Raw genomic sequence first — 18,137 nt, 5'->3', positions numbered from 1 at the left:
ACTCCTGGAAGACTTCAATGCCCATTGTGTCCTGTGGGGCTCGACCAATACTTGCCCTCAGGGTCGGGTTTTAGAGGACCTCATGATGTCTCATGAGCTGTTGTGCATCCTCAACATGGGTGTACACACACACATTTGTTTACTGCTACTGGGTCATTCTCAGCATCAACCTCTCTCTCTGTTCTCTCGCCCTCACTACTCTGTTCAGTGGGAGGTCATTGACGACCTTCATTCCAGTGACCACTTCCCAGTCTGCCTTCACCTACTAAATGGCTCACCACCTGAAGTTAAGCCCCCAAACTGGATGGTCAGCAGAGCTAACTGGACATGTTTCAGCCAGCTGGCTGTGTTTGAGCACTGTGACAGTGTCCAAGGATGGGTGGGCCACCTCACACGAGTGATCCATCGTGCTGCTGACCTCTCCATCCCACAGTCATCTTAGGAGGCAACCAGTACCTTGGTGTACAGATGAGTGCCGTTCCGCGATCCGGTAAAGGTGTGTGGCTCTTCGACATTTTAAATGCCAACCGACAGCAGATAACCTTAGGGCCTTTCGAATCACTAGGGCCAAGGCTAGGCGCATCATTAGGGAGGGTAAGAAAAGGTTATGGCAAGTGTTCCTGGATTCCATCAATCTTTCCACTTCTTCTATAAAAGTATGGGAAGCCATCAGGATAATTCCCGGTAAACACGACTGCTTATCGATAGCAGCAGTGTTGAAACAGGGGTGCTTCCAAACAACACCCAGAGACATTGCTCAGACGCTGGACAAACATTTTGCACAAACTACTGCCAGTGCAAGCCAGGATCCGGCGTTTCGACACTATAGTGCAACTGTAGAGGGGGAAAAGTTGGACTTCAGGTCCAACAGTTCTGAGGCCTACAACTCCCATTTCTCCCTGTGGGAGCTTGAATCGGCACTGACTGAGATCCTTGACACTGCACTTGGTCACGACCAAATCCGGTACTGCGTGCTTTGACATTTGCCAGCAGCATCAAAGGAAATCCTCCTCGAATGTTTTAATCTAATATAACAGACAGGCAACTTCCTCAACTCATGGAGGGAGGCAATTCTGATCTCCCTCCTCAAACCAGAAAAGGGCTGCACGTCTCAGTAGTTATCAGAGTGTCGCCTTAATGAGATGTGTAGGAAAGACCCTGGAGTGAACTGTTAACCATCATATGGTCTGGTTGTTCGAGACCAGGCAACTCCTTAGTCACTCTCAGTGTGGATTTCAAAGATTTCAGTCCATTGTCGACAATCTGACCCTCCTAGAGGCCGCTATTCAGCAGGCTTTCCTCTGTAAGCATCACTGTATCGGCATATTCTTCAATATAAATAAGGCATGCGATGATACTTGGGGACACTGTATTCTCGCACAACTGCATCACTGGGGCTTTTGTGGCCACCTCCCCATCTTCATATGGTCTTTCCTGTCTCAGCGGTTTTTTAGGACCCAAGTTGGCGACATGCTGTCTGCTCAATTTGAGCAGGAGAATGGTGTTCCTCAGGGCAGTGTTTTAAGTGTTGCCCTCTTTGCCATAGCCATCAACAGTATCACATCTACAGTTAGGAGTCCTGTACAGAGCTCCTTATTTGTAGACGATTTTGCTGTATTCTGTTCCTCCTCCAGTGTTGCAACGGTAAACCATTAGTTGCAACTTCCAGTGCAAAGGTTAGAGGAGTGGGCTGCAAAGATGGGTTTCCAGTTTTCTGCAGATAAGTGTGTGTGTGTGTGTGTTCATTTTAATCATTCTCATCACCTTTTTAATTTGCCTGCCTTGAATATGGGGGACACCATCCTATATTTTAGAGACACAGTGCAGTTTCTGGGCCTCATGTTTGAATCCCAGTTGCCGTGGTTACCACACCTGTGAGACCTGAAAGCCAGAACTCTGAAGGCACTGCACATCATCAAGAAGTGCCTTAGCCACAGGTCTTGGGGAGTGGACAGGGTGCGTCTCCTTCAGTTTTATCCGGCTTTTGTGTGTTTGTGGATGGACTATGGTTGCATGGTGTATGGGTCAGCAAGGCCCTCTTACTTGTGTATCATTGACGCTGTCCACCATGAGGGGATTCGGTTGGCCACGGGTGCTTATCAGACCAGTCACATACCTAGCATCTGTGCTGAGGCTGGGGAACTGCCACTTACCATCCGGCTCCTCAGGGTGTGTCAGGTGTGTAAGTTCCTTGCATCTGCAACTTCGCCCGCACACCATACTGTTGCTTGTCCACCTCTGGAACACCTTTTTTCCAATCATCCACAAGCCATGGTGCCATTTGGGATCTGCATGCAGCATGTACTTGAGTCACTGGGTGTGGAGCCAGTATGACCCCAAATCCATGGTTTTAGCTGTCTACTGTCCTGGTTACTGGAAAGACCCCGGGTGATTTTAGATTTGGTGCAGAACAGGAGAGATAGCACTCCTGCTTCCATTTTTAATGTGATATTCTCTGATATTTTATCTAAGAACCATGGCCATGTAGTTGTTTTTATGAATGGGTCAAAGCAGGGGGACTTTGTTGGTTGCTCTGTCGTTTTCCCAGCTTGCATCCTCAAGGTCAGACTGCCTCCAGAATTTACCACCTTCAACACAGAATTATACGTGATCTTGTGAGCACTGGAGCAGATGAGACGTTCTCCCAGTGTTAGATTTCTTGTCTGCTCAGATTCTCTCAGTGCCCTTTATTCTTTCCAATGTTTATACCCAGGAGATACAGCAATCCAGAATATCCAGAATGCCCTCTTACAACTACAGTGACTGGGGAAGGAGGTGTTTTTCTGCTGGGTACCTGGGCACATTGGAATTGTGGGGATTGTGAGGGCAGATCAAGCAGACAAGGAGGCGTGTCGTGATCCTCTAGTATTTCGGTATGCTATCCCCCTGCATTCTATCACTTCGCTAATGAGGTACAAAGTCATGTGTCAATGGGAAGACGAGTGGCTGGCAGTGATTGATAATAAGCTCATAGTCATTAAACTCACAATTTGGGTGTGGAGTACCTCCTTCCAGCCACGCTGGCGGGACAAAGTCCTTCTTACTCATCTTCGCATAGGCCACAGCCCTATGACACATGAATTCTTATTCCAGCATGAGGACCCTCCAGTGTGTGGTGCTTGTGGTGTGCAGGTCATGGTGCGCCACCTTTTATTGGACTGCATTTTATTTGCCAACCAGCAGACTGCGGCGGATTTGCCATCTATTTTATGTAATGGTCAAACGAATGTGGTTAGGATTTTAAAGTTTCATGAATTGTCCAATGTTTTTAACAAGATTTTAAGGAGATGTTCTTAATGTGTTAAAGGGTGGCTGGCTCACCCTATTTTTTTGTAAGTGGTCAGTCAGTCCCATTTCACTGTGCTTTTCTTTTAGTTTTTCGGTGTTTTGTTTTCTCTGTGTTTGAATTTCTTAATTAGCTCTCTTCCCTCCTAATTGGTATTACTGCATGTGAGAGTGCATGCAATACAGAGTGACTGTGTGGTCATTTCGAGTGCATGCGTGTACAACACTTTTAGTTCATCTCCACATTTGTTTGTTTTCGTAAGTGTAAAGGTACTGATGACCTCGCTGTTGGGTGCCCATCAGATCTAAACACACACACACACACACACACACACACACACACACACACACACACACACACTCAACTTATCCAGTTCCCATCTCCTTGATTTCTTGCCTTTTTCTAATTTCTGCAGTTTTAATCTACGGTTCATGAACAATAAATTGTGGTCAGAGTCCTCATTTGCCCTTGGAAGTTTTTTACAATTTAAAACCTGGTTTCTAAATCTGTTTTACCATTTATAATCAGTCAGACCTCTTGCATGTATACAAACTTCTTTTATGATTCTTAAACCAAGTGTTAAGGATGATTAAATTATGCTCTGTGCAAAGTTCTACCAGGTGGTTTCCTCTTCATTCCTTTCCTCCAGTCCATTTCACCTACTATTTTACCTTCTCTCCCTTTTCCTGCTACCAAATTCCAGTACCCCATCACTACTAAGTTTTCATCTTCCTTAACTATCTGAATAATTTATTTTATTTCATCACACATTTCTTCAATCTCTTCATCACATGTGGAGCTAGTTGGCATATACACTTTTACTATTGTGGTGGGTGTAGGCTTTGTGTCTTTCTTGGCTACAATAATGTGTTCACTATGCTGTTCATAGTAGCTTATCCACATTCCTATTTTCTTATTTATTATTAAACTTACTCCTGCATTACCCCTATTCGATTTTGTATTTATAACCCTGTATTCACCTGACCAGAAGACCAGTTCCTGCTGCCACCGAACTTCACTATTTCCTATTGTGTCTAACTTCAACCAATCCATTTCCCTTTCTAAATTTTCTAACGTATTTGCCTGATTAAGGGATCTAACATTCCGTGCTCTCATCCATAGAATGCCAGTTTTATTTCTCCTGATGATGACATTCTCCTGAGCAGCCCCACTGGGAGATCCGAATTGAGGATTATTTTACCGAAGAGGACACCATGCAGTAGAGCTGTATGCCCTTGGGAAAAATTATGGCGGTAGTTTCCCCTTGCTTTCAGCTGTCCATAGTACCAGCATAGCAGTGCCATTTTTGTGATGTTACAGGGCCAGATCAGTTAGTCATCCAGACTTTTGCCCCTGCAACTGCTGAAAAGGCTGATGCCCCTCTTCAGGAAACTCATGTTTGTCTGACCTCTCAACAGATACCATGGACCTTGCCATTGACGGTGTTGCTTGCGTGTCTCAGCGATACAGATAGGTTGCACCTATGGTACGACTATCTGTATGACTGAGACACGAAAACCACCCCACTGACGGCAAGGTTCATGGTTCATGTGGGTTACAGTTACAGTTTTTATCAACTTCTTTTTTTTATGGAATTACTAGTCATAGCAAATACAGAATATTTTAAAAGAATGGAAAGTCCAGGACAGAATAATAACGATATGGAAGGGATAGATTACTATGCACCACATAGAGAAGACACTGAGTTGCAGACAGGCCCTTTCAGAAAAGTGTCCAATCTGTTCACCTCATACTCCCCTTTTTGTGTACCCATCCTCCACCACTACAGGAGACTCCTTAAAAACTCCACTGCACCCGCATTAGCCACCTTACCCTACCTTGCAGACCCACTACATTTACCACATCCTCAGAAACTCCCTCCCACCATCCTATACAACCCAGAATCTAAACAGACTTGGAACACAGCTGTGAATCTGTCCTTCAAAAGCCTCAGTCTCACAGAAGTATCAGTCCTTTCCAAAAGCCTTACCTTTTGCCCCATTCCCAAATTCCATCATGCTGCGACACTTAAAGACCTCCTCTCCTTCTTCCAGTCCCTACAATGACAACACTTTTCTGCTACTAATCCTACCAATCAGTCAATCCAAAACCAATATTGACCCCTGCCTGGCACAGTTTACTCCCCCATCCAACTGTGATGCACCCAGGCTGCAGCAAATTCACCCCCATTAACTTTCCAGAATTTCATAACTTCAAACATTACTCACCATCATTGGCCAAATCCCTCAACAAGGAAACCAACCTCACATATGCAGAAAGAACTACAATCTACCACCTAAAAACTGATCCTGACCTTATAATCCTACCTGCTGAGAAAGTCTCCCTGAATGTGATTTTGAACTGCAGCAAATATCTGGTGGAGGGACTCCACCAGCTGTCAGATACATCCACCTACAAGCCCTGCCACATAGACCCCATTACAGAAGTCCAGTTGGATCTCTACTCCCTCCTGAAATCATAGAACCTCACCCCTGAGTCTGTTCTTCTCCTCAGCCCCACCAGTCCCTGCTTTCCTACCTTCAACAGGCTTCAAGAAATAAAGTTCTTAAACACAAACATCTAGGACCTCCCCTTGTTGCTAGTTACTGTGCCTCCACAGAGAAAGTCTCTACCCTTGTGGACTAACAACTTCAGCGTATTACTTGTAACCTACCTTCCTATATAAAAGACACCAACCATCTCCTCCACCGACTCTCTGCAGTTCCTGTTCTTTACTGTTTGGTGCTGTGCTCATCACTGTTGATGGCATATCCTCTACACTAATATCTCCAGGGCCCATGGCTTTGCTGCAATTAAATGCTACTTTTCTGAGTGGCTGACTGATGCCAAACTTACAATCTCTGACCTGGTTGCCTTGACCAACTATACCCTCACCCATAATTAATTTGGCTTTGAAATAGTCACCTATAGACTAATCCATGGTGCAGCAATGGGTACTCTCATGGCACCATCATTTGCTATCCTGTTCATGGGCCATCTAGAGAAAGCCTTCCTAACCGTCCAAAATCCCAAACCACTCACTTGGTTCAGATTCACTGATGACATCATGATCTGGACACCAGGTGAGGACAAGCTATCCACATTCATCCAGAACCTCTACAGCTTCTCTCTCATTCACTTCTCTTGGCCCTCCTCAGCTCAGCAAGCCACCTCCTCAGTGTCAACCTCCAGCTCAGGGATATCTACAGCAATACCTCTGTGCATATCAGACATACCAACCATCAATAATACCTCACTTCGACAGCTAGGACCCATTGCACACAAAGAAGTCCCTTCAGTACAACTTAGTCACCCATGGTCATCATATATAGTGACTAGCAGTTCCTCTCCAAATATACCCACAGTCTCACTGAGGCCTTAATGGGCCAAAAATTACCCTCCCAATTTCGTCCAGTAACAGATCGCCCCTGGCTTGTCTCACCAGTCACCTACCATCCCCTCTCATAACTACAATTTGGCTACAAATGAGCATTTGTCTTGCGCATTAATACACAAGACCTGAGTGACTGAATCACATTCCCTGCCAGGGTTTCAACTACCTCTCATCCTGTCCAGAAAGTATAAATAGCCTCCTCATCCCTCCCACAATAGTATTCCACTGCCCATCCAACCATTGCTCCTACTCTACCCCTGTTCTCATCTTTTTCTCTTTTGGCTCATATCCTACTTTAAACTCAGATGCAAGACATATCCCATACTTCCTCCCAGTACTCCCTACTCTAGTCCTGTCACTGACATCTCCTGTCCTACCAATGGCAGAACCACCTGTGAAAGCAGCTTTGTACCCCCACCAAAGGACATAAAGATGATGCAGAGGAGCTAGCATGGATGTTGCACCAGAATAGTACGTAACACTGTCACAGAGGGTGTGTGTGATGTGTGGCATGGGCAGATGTACAGATGCAGTTGTTCACCTTCCAGTGGCAATAGCCCTGGGCTGGCAGGTGTAACACTGGTATCACTGGCCATGGACTGAGCCTTTGTCTTGCACAATGCTCCAGTTCCATGTGCTCAGTCATTAGTTGTTCCTGATGGTCACATTTTGTATCTTCCTCCATGTCCATTCTCTACTTAGTGTATGACAGTCAGCTCTCCTGCAGACTGATCTGCACATTGAGATTCATTCCCTCTTCTGGGATTTGGTTCCCTGCCTTGAAATTGACCTGGCGTCAGCTGGTGTAATTACATTCACGTTGATAGTGTTGATTCCACAGTGAGCACTGTCATGCCTGTGCAGGTACTAAAGCAGCCATGTGATTTGCAAACTTAGCTACAACCACTGTGCTGCATTCTATGTGGTGATGGCTACTAACAAGCTGCTAGTCTGCATAAATGGCCACTATTGAACTGTGACCAAGAGACAACTGCGCCACCCAGTTGCTTGACATAGCACCCAACATGCTTCACTTTAATGACTGCTTCACAGTCTGTGCCGTCTGGATCTTTCCCAATGTTCTGAATTGCACAGGTGGGAATTCTTCATATAACATATCCTTCATTCACATAACCCCCCTGACCTCAGCATTTGCTAGTCCCTGACCTCCACCTGGCTGTCACATTCCCTGCTCCCACTACAGTACGCACTTGCCTTCTACCCTGCCAATGCATCTACAAGTCCTTTCTTCTTATCTACTTCTCTTCCATCCTTTTCCCCTTCCCCTTTCCCCCCAGCCTACCCAGCGGATCATCCCGATGCTGCACCTATCAGTCCTTTCCTGTCTCCAACAAGTCCCTGCAGGCTTCTACAGACAGCAGTATCACCTGCCACCTCCCTACCCTGCTATCCCTCCCCCTCCTTGCCACGTACCTCTTCCTTACCCCCCCCCCCCCCAAACATCCCAGTAGATTGCTGCTCATTTCAGATGAGATCTTATTTGAGATGTAGCACCCAGAAATAGTAAAATAGTAGACAGGTGTCTGTGAGTCATTGTTGTATGAAATGTGTGAAAGGTCTATTTCCTTGGAAGGACTTTATCTGAAAGCTTAAATGTTTCTTATATCCGTTTTATTTGTGCCTGCCTGTGACTCAGCACCTCCTCTGTGTGGCGAGTAGCAATGTATCCTTTCTATATTGTTATTTTTTTAAATGTTTTTTTCTTATTTACTTTCAGTTTTGGCATTGATCCCCAAGAATTAGAATATTAATTAGTATGAATGTTCTTCCAATAATTGTAACTTTTTCAAAACTAAAGTTTTTATGTAAATTGCATGAATTTATAACATTAATTAGTGTCTTATGTACCCTATTATTGTTTCATCTGTCAGTTATTTCATTTATAGAACAATTAATGTAAGTACATGAAAAATTACAGAACAAGTAGCATAAATTAATGGTACTAATGTAATACCATGAAGCAATATAAAAATTGAAAGATTAGTTACAAAAATGAAATATTGAAGTGTCTGATGTGTATTAATCATATCATATTGTTCAGTTGGCAAATCATGGTCTGTTACATTACAATGTACATCAGTTATGGTGTATATCTTATTTTTGCAATGATTTTCAAGTAAAAAATAATACTTTTTTTAAAAAAATAAGCTGGTTTGGACATATACATTGTGTGTTTGTGAATCGAAATTAAATAACTAAAAAATAACATTAAAGTTTTATTTGAAGATAATTAATTATTAAATTTTCTTTTCTGTGAATATATATTTTTGTTTAATTTGTTGCAAATTTTTATGATATATTCTGTTTCCTGAAACAATATCTACTGGCATGCACATTGTTGCCTAGGACTGTCATAAGCAAAGAGGGACTGTGAGGTATATGTCTCCTAATGGTGTAACAGTAAATATCGTGGAATGGTGATGTTTCTTCTCAGGTCCAAGAATTTGTTCAGTAGTTCATAGCACAAGCTGAGCATATATTAAAGTCAAGACCAGGTACTACTGTAGCCCACAAGCAGACAGTATCAGAAAGCGTAAACACAAATACATGTCCACTGAATAGGAGTGTCAGACAATCCTTTGTATCTGGCCAGTCAGTCCTTTGTATCTGGCCAGTGACCTGATTTGTGGCGTATGTGCAACATCATTGGCAGCATCAGTGGCGGAGCTGTTAAGTATTCACTGGTGGCATCACTCAAATCTCTCTGCTTGCTTTCTTCTCAGCTCTCATATTGATATCTCAGGGGCATACTAAAGAAAGTTTTTCAGATCAATCAGAATCTTGATTTATAATTTCAAACTATAATTCCCTATACATATGTTCTCCAAAGTGCAAAGGAGTATATCACTTGTGAAGTATACACTGAAATTAAATCTATCCTACCCACTATTCACTGCACACCACCTAAGATAGTTTCACATCACCTTTCTCTGTGGTTCTGTTTTTAACTTAGTATTACCTTATTTCTGATGTTCTGATTATTACTTTGTCATTATAAACAGCATTTCATTGCAAACTTATTCCTCACCCTGTCATGTCATCTCCGTCAATTGTAGCTCCTGGAAGGCTGTACTAATCAAGCTCCAAACCTTACCAGATAAGGAACTTCTTTCTCCAATAGTTAATGTTATGAAATTTTGTTTGTGTCTGTATCTTCTGCTGCATGGCACACGGATACTTTGTTTTTCTATATGTCATCAAAGGTTCACATGTTATTTGCCATATTACATGGAGGTGTCTGTTTTGAGTTCTTTGTCTGACAGCTGTTTAATAACCAGATATTTTCCAATAGGAGTGGCTATCATTCTCAAAGAATTATTTCCCATTGATCTTGGTGGACTGAAGTTGAGCAGGCATGCAGAGGTTATACCTCCCCATCATGGCGTTTCCCAGGGTCATTTTAGTGTACCTTCGCACTTGTTACTTACAGTTGTCAACCTTTGTATGACAGGTATCCAACATCTGCTTAGAGTGTGCTATCACCTTTTTTTTATGCTTGTGCATCCTGAAGGTTTCTCAAAACAAATGTTTGACAGTGGTCAGTCAAGCCGTTCACTGAATTTCTTGTTCAGTCTGTATACCATTTTTATGTTGTGTTTTCATAGTTTGCTGATTCTGTATAAAGACAAAGCTCAGAATTTCTTCATCTTTAAAGATCATATTTCACAATGTGTGGGACTCTGTCACACATTCAATGTCCTTCGTGGCAGCATGTGGGAATACAAACTGACAAGGACTATGGAAAGATCCTTGGACAATGCAACCATGTGTACATGTAACCTCCACTAACAAGTTCAGCTTCAGACCACCATGACCAAAGGAGACTAATTCTCACACACTCTCACTGGGTAAAGATCATATATGTTGTGACTCGCCGAGGGCTTGTCCAAAATGAGATCTGGGTCAGTCTTGATCAAAACCATCATGCCCCATAAGAGCTTAAGTATGGTCCAGGGTATCATATTTCACAGAGACCCTCTTTTGCAGTCTGACGATGATCTGCGTGCCAATTTAGAGCTGCAATGTGTACATTTCATCCGGCGTATCCACCGGGGTCTGAAGGATAATCAGGTTGCCACCGGTGCCTTCATCTTGGCCTTTGAGGGTGATACATTTCCCGAGAAGCTCAACGTGATGATCTACCAGTGTGATGTAAAGCCCTATATCCCCCTCCTGATGTGGTGCTTTAAGTGCTGCAAGTTCAGCCATATGTTTTCCCGCTGTACTTCCAGCACCACATGCCGAGATTGCGGACCCCCATCACAACCCCAATACTCCATGTGCCCCACCTCCCATCTATGTCAAGTGCGGAGAGCACCATTTGCCTTGCTTGCCTGACTGCAGGATTCTCCAGAAAGAAAGGAAAATCATGGAGTACAAGACCCTCGACCGACTGAACTACACTGAAGCTAAGAGAAAATTTGAACGCGTCCATCCTGTGCATATGACATCATCTTATGCCGCTGCTACAACAGTTCTGGCACCATCAGCCCCACCAACCCAGGTCACCTCTCGGAGCTGAAAGACTACACCTGGCCCCGTGATGGTGGGGGCACTTCCCTCCCTGTTGCTCCCGCACCACCTACTTCGGGAGCAAAACCCCCCAATCATTGGGAATTTCAGTCCCCACTTCTGAGCCAGAGGAGCATAAGGCTTCTTTGGCTCCTCTTGCTAGTAAGGGGTCCCTTGCATCACTCTTTTCCCAGATTTCTTCTAGTGGGAAAGACGACACCTGCCAGAGGCTGAAGAGCACAAAAGCAGCTGGTTGTAGGTCTTCACACTCATCCTCAGTCCCGGAGACTGAGTCAGTGAAATCCACCCAACCAGGGAAACCCAAGGAGCAGTGAGAGAAATCCAATAAGAAAACCCCTAAGACCAAGGAAATTGCGGTGGCACCCACACCACCACTAACTACAAGCTCTGCGGCTGAGGATGGGGATGGAGATTTTGGTGTCTGCTGAGGACTTAGATCTCGCCAGACCCTCAGACACAATGGATATAGACTGCTCAGGCAATAAATCGGTGGCAGCAGGTGACTCTGAGGCGTAAACTGCCTCATTGAATGTTCCATGCCTTCCCAGTCTCATGATGTCATCCTCCAGTGGAAATTCTGCGGTTTTTTCCACCGCCTGGCTGAGCTACGGCAACTGTTAAGCTTTACACCTGCTATCTGCATTGCCCTCCAGGAAAACTGGCTCCCAGCAATGCGGACTCCTGCCCTCCGTGGCTATAAGGGATATTACAGGAACCGTAGCGACTATAATCGAGTGTCAGGTGGAGTTTGCATTTATGTCCTAAACTCGGTCCATAGTGAACATGTGTCCCTTCAAACCCCTCTTGAAGCTGTGACTGTCAGAATAAGGACAACACAGGAAATAACTGTCTGCAATGTATATTTTGCAAAAACAGACATAATGTCTGCAGGTATACTGTAATCACTTGTTATGCAATATTACTTGTAATCTGTCTTGAGTGCAAAATATTTATTCACATGACTGGTTTCAGTTCCTCTAGAACCATCTTCAGATCTGCAATTTTGGTTACAGGAGTAACCGGTCCACACTCAGCAACCTTCACATGCTGCAATGTATATCTTCCTCCAGATGGTGCAGTAACCCTGAATGTATTAGCTGCACTGATTGATCAACTCCCTAAATATTTCCTACTTCTGGGAGATTTTAATGCCCATAACCCTTGTGGGGTGGTATCATGCTTACTGGCCGAGGCAGAGATGTCAAAACTTTACTGTCGCAATTCGACCTGTGCCTCTTAAATACTGGGGCTGATACACATTTCAATGTGGCTCATGATAGTTACTCAGCCATTGATTTATCAATTTGCAGCCCAAGACTTCTCTGATCTATCCACTGGAGAGCACATGATGACCTGTGTGGTAGTGACCACTTCCGAATCTTCCTGTCACTGCCCCAACATCAGGCACATGGACACCTGCCCAGATGCGCTTTGAACAAAGCGGACTGGGGAACTTCCACCTCTGTTGTCACTGCTGAATCGCTCCCACATGGTAACATCGATTTGATGGTTGAGCATGTGACTAACACAATTGTTTCTGCGGTAGAAAACACGATCCCTTGCTCTTTAGGATGCCCGCAGCATAAGGCAGTGCCTTGGTGGTCGCCGGAAGTCACTGAAGCTATTAAGAAGTGTCAGTGAGCTCTACAGTGGCATAAGCGGCACCCTTCCCTGGAGCATCTCAAAGCCTTTAAAAGGCTCCATGCCCGTGTTTGCTACCTTATCAAAAAACAGAAGAAGGAGTGTTGGGAGAGATACATCTCCACCGTTGGGTGCCACACGTCACCTCCCCAAGTCTGGGCAAAGATCAAATGTCTTTTTGGGTACCAGGCCCCAACAGGTGTCCCCAGTGTTACCATAAATGGCGAGTTATGTACCGACACAAACACAGTTGCTGAGCACTTTGCTCTCGAGCCTCTGTGTCAGAGAATTACCCCCCAGCCTTTTGCACACTCAAATAGTGTTGGGAAGGGAACATCCTCTAATTCACTACACGCTGCAGTGAATCCTATAATGTCCCATTCACAGAGCAGGAGCTCCTTAGTGCCCTTGCACATTGCCCCGACACAGCTCCTGGGCCTGATCGCATCCACAGCCAGATGATTAAACATCTCTCATCTGACTACAAGTGACATCTTCTCGTCATCTTCAACCGGCTCTGGTGCGATTGTGTCTTTCCATTGCAATGGCAGGAGAGCACCATCATTCCGATGCTCAAACCCGGTAAAAACCCACTTGATGTGGATAGCTATTGACCCATCAGCCTCAACAACATTCTCTGTGAGCTGCTGGAACGTATGGTATGTCAGCGGTTCGGATTGGTCCTGGAGTCACGTGTCTTGCTGGCTCCATGCCAGGGCGGCTTTCGCCAGAGTCGCTCTACCACTGATAATCTTGTGTCCCTCGAGTCTGCCATCCGAACAGCCTTTTCCAGACGGCAACACCTGATTGCCGTCTTTTTTGACTTGCGTAAAGCATACAACATGACTTGGTGACATCATATCCTTGCCACATTGTATGAGTGGGATCACCGGGGACCTCCCGATTTTCATGCTAAACTTCCTGTCGCTCCGTACTTTCCATGTACAAGTTGGTGACTCCCATAGTTCCATCCATATCCAGGAGAATGGAGTCCCACAGGGCTCTGTATTGAGTGTCTCTCTCTTTTTAGTGGCCATTAACAGTCTAGCAGCAGCTGTCGGGCCCTCCATCTCACCTTCTCTGTATGCAGACGGCTTCTGCATTTTGTACTGTTGCTGCAGTATTGTTGTTGCTGAGCGGCGCCTCCAGGGAGCCATCCACAAGGTGCAGCATGGGCTCTAGCCCATTTCTTCCAGTTTCCAGCCGCAAAGATGTGTGTCATGCATTTCTGTTGCCGTCGTACCGTTCATCTGGAACCCGCACTTTACCTTAAAGACGATCCACTCACTGTAGTGGAGACATATCAATTCCTAGGACTGGTTTTTGACGCTTGATTGACTTGGCTCCCTCATCTTCATCAGCTTAAGCAGAAGTGCTGGCAGCACCTCAATGCCCTCCATTGCCTGAGCAACACCAATTGGGATGCAGATCGCTGTACACTGCTGCAGCTCTACAGAGCCCTTGTCCTATCCGGAATTGATTATGGGAGTGTGGTTTATGGTTCGGCAGTGCCTTCAGCATTGCATTTATTCAACCCTGTGCACCACTGTGGGGTTCGATTAGCGACAGGAGCTTTCACGACAAGTCCAGTGACCAGCATACTGGTGGAGGCTGGTGACCCTCCACTGCAGATCAGACATGCCCAACTGTTCGCCACTTACAAGGCACACATTCATAGTTCCCCTGAGCATCCGAATTACCATCTCCTTTTACTGACTGTTGCAGTCCATCTCCCACATTGGCGGGCCAGATCGGGGCTAACGATTGTGGTTTGTGTGCGGTTCCTTCTCTTCAAACTGGAGTCCTTCCCTTTACCACCTCTACTTGCAGTCTGTTCACTCATGCCTCCATGGTGCACGCTTTGGCTGCAGCTTCGTATGGACCTTTTGCATGGCCCTAAGGACTCCGTTAACCACACCGCTCTCCACTGTCACTTCTTCTCAATTCTTGACGTGTTCCTGCTCTCTGAAGTGGTTTACACCGACAGCTCAGTGGCTGATGGTCACGTAGGCTTCACATATGTTCATGGAGGACATATGGAGCAGCACTCCATGCCAGTTGGCTGCAGTGTTTTCACTGCAGAGCTGGCCATATCTCGTGCTCTTGAGTACATCTGCTCATACCTTGGCGAGTCATTTCTCCGTGTACTGACTCATTGAGCAGCCTACAAGCTATCGACCAGTGCTACCCTCACCACCCTCTGGTAGTGTCCATTCAGGAGTCCATCTATGCCCTGGAACAGTCCTGCCGTTCTGTAGTGTTTGTGTGGACCCCAGGACACATCAGAATTCCCAGCAACAAACTTGCCGACAGGCTGGCCAAACAGGCGATGCAGAAACTGCTTCTGGAGATAGGCATCTCCGAAGCTGACCCACGTTATGCCTTACACTGCAGGGTTTTCTGGCTTTGGGAGATGGAATGGCATAAAAGAATGCACAACAAACTGCATGTCATTAAGGAGACTATGAATGTGTGGAAGTCTTCCATGCAGGCCTCTCACAGGGAATCAGTTGTCCTCTGCCAGCTTCGCATTGGCCATGCGTGGCTAATGCATGGTTACCTACTCCGGCGTGAGGACCCACCTCAGTGTCACTGCGGCTACCAAATGACAGTCGTCCATCTCTTTCTGGACTGTCCACTTTTAGCCGCTCTGCAGTAGACTTTTAACTTTCCCAGCACTCTGCCTTTGATGTTGGGCAATAATGTCTCCACAGCAGCTTTAGTTTTATGTTTTATCTGTGAGATTGTGTTTTATACTACAATGTAGGTTTTAGCGCATGTCCTTCGTCCCTCTGTGTCTTCCACCTTAGTGCTTTAGGGTGGAGGTTTTAATGTGTTGCAGAGTGGCTGACTTTCCCTTTTTATTCTCATGGTTGGCCAGCCACTGTAATCGGCTTTCATGTTTTACTCTCTTCTGTTTCTAGTGTCTCTCTGTTGTTTTCTTGTCCTCTTTTGTTCCTTTTAGTGTTTGTTGCCTTCCCTTCGTTCTTGTGGCTTTTCCTTTCTTTCCATTTTGTGTTATATGTTTCGTCCATTTTATTCTCACACTTGTGGCATTGTTTTATTAGGAACAAGGGACTGATGACTTCGTAGTTTGGTCCCTTCTCCCGCCTTTAAACCAACCAACCAACCAACCTGTGTCCTTACTACTATTTATATTATGCAAAATACATTATTTAAATCATGACATATTAGCAATGCATGATTTGAGTTTCTTCATAATTTCTTTAAGTTTGAACCATTTTTGACAGACAATCAGAAAAGTCAGTAACTTTCGATGTTTCAAATAACATTCAATAATGTTATGATTCAGTATCTCAGCTTGCAATTATTTCCTAAGTAAATTGTGCAGTTATGAAGTAAAAAAAGTGAAAGCATATCAACAAAAACAAATTGATTGTTTCTGTTTGATTGTTTCTGTTTAAGTTTTACATTCATTTCTTTAGTGATAACAATATTGTTATCACTAAAGAAATGAATGTAAAACTGTGGACCCACAAATAATTTTTGTGTTAAAACTTGCCTATGCTTTGGTCTTTTCTGAAGGTGTTATGATAGCTCTGTAAAGTAATTTGTTTTTAGGGTATTTATCTGTAACTGGTAATATAAAGTTAGTTATAACCCTTTGCTTTTTCACAGTGGTTGATTCAAAATCAACAATGGTTGTATTTGACAGTGCTGACCTAAATTCTGCTGTGGAAGAGGCTATAAAAGCATCATGGTTTTATCAGGGCCAGGTAACTACTTATACGCAATATTACACAATATGTGTGTCATCAGTGTTTTTTAGTTTAGACCTGATTTGCTGTTTATATATTCAAGTATGTTTGTTGACTTTTTGTTCCTGTTTTATGCTTACAAGCAAGTTCCTGTTGAAAGTTGTTTGTATCGTGATATTGTAACTGCTCTCTCTCTCTCTCTCTCTCTCTCTCTCTCTCTCTCTCTCTCTCTCTCTCTGTGTGTGTGTGTGTGTGTGTGTGTGTGTGTGTGTGTGTGTGTGTGTAATTGATTTAGACAAAAAAAGAAACATACCACAGAAAAAGTTATAATCATTGTTGGCTTTAAAGTGAGTATTACAAAACAGTATATAAAAAATTTAACTATTTGTAAGCACTCTGACTCTGATTTCTTCTAAAGCAATTACAGATGAAGTTAGACAGAATGGGAAGGATAAGGTCTGGTTAACACAGGAGACTGAAGTGTATTAAGGAAGATATCTTGTATGGCCACAGAGTGGTGTAGGCCTTTCTGTTTGATGCCATCTTTGCAGTTCATGTGTCAGTTTTGATAGTTATTTAATTGAAACAATTACTCCTTTGGTCTTGAGAGCCACATACCACATCTTTCTTCCATAGAAATACCTGAGGTGGTTACTGTGTATTCAATTCAGGATCTTTCAGCTGTGACTGGCAGTGCTAATCCTTATACCACAGAACACTACATAATTGTCAGGGCAAACTGCCAATAATGTGAAATCCTCCTGTCTGTAATCAGAAAAATGAAACTCAAATGTTGTGAATAAAAATAAAGCACTTGAAGAGTAAACCTAAAACAACATGAACTACAGCACTGCTAATAAAATTGAATCACCAAACAATACGTGGAAGTGTGGTAGAAATGACAAGACTGGCCAAAAAATTCAGTCGTTATTTCCTGTCACTGTCTGCAAACATTCCAGCTGCTAATAAGCAACCCAATAAGGATGCATTGGATTTACTGACCTGGGTTCATCGCCAACAGCCATTAGTTAAAATAGTATAACCCCTAACAAAACTGCAAAAATTATTACATTGCTGCAAACCAGTAGTACTTTAGGCTATAATGGCGTTTCCTAAAGAGTAGTAAAATCATATTATGGACCTACAGTTCCAGAATTGAGATATTTTTGTAATCATTACCTGTTTAATTAAAAATTTAAATATGCCATAGTAACAAAAATACTAATGAATATAGAGATAGGATACTCATCTGTAATTAGATACCGATTTCACTCCTTCCATTCTTATCAAAACATTTTCAAAAAAGCAGCCAACAATGGAATATGGAGTCATTTTTCTCAGCAATATTTGTTAACTGCCTATCAATTTGGCATTTATGAAGTTTTCTGTATAGAGAAAGCTGTATATAACCCTGCATTCGAAGTTGCATAGGGGGTAACAAAAATGTGATGCTGCTGTGATATTCTGTGACTTAGTCAAAGTCTTTGATTGTGTATCACATAGAATTGTATTCAGGAAACTAAAATGTTACGCCAATACTAAC

At 43.8% G+C, this 18,137-nt stretch overlaps 1 protein-coding gene across 1 annotated transcript in view; it reads left to right on the top strand.

Moving 5' to 3' along the window:
- LOC126175733 (putative aldehyde dehydrogenase DhaS) overlaps positions 1 to 18,137 on the top strand; it is a 197,973-nt gene that overhangs the window by 109,993 nt on the left and 69,843 nt on the right. Inside the window, exon 6 of the mRNA XM_049922681.1 lies at positions 16,515 to 16,612. Coding sequence (XP_049778638.1) covers positions 16,515 to 16,612 — 98 coding nt within the window. The remainder of the gene's footprint in view (positions 1 to 16,514; positions 16,613 to 18,137) is intronic.

The sequence above is a fragment of the Schistocerca cancellata genome, chromosome 3 (assembly GCF_023864275.1).
Source record: "Schistocerca cancellata isolate TAMUIC-IGC-003103 chromosome 3, iqSchCanc2.1, whole genome shotgun sequence".
In the NCBI taxonomy this organism is placed as follows: Eukaryota; Metazoa; Arthropoda; class Insecta; order Orthoptera; family Acrididae; genus Schistocerca; species Schistocerca cancellata.
The sequence above is the reverse complement of the archived record's forward strand: the minus strand, read 5'-3'. Positions and strand labels throughout refer to the sequence as shown.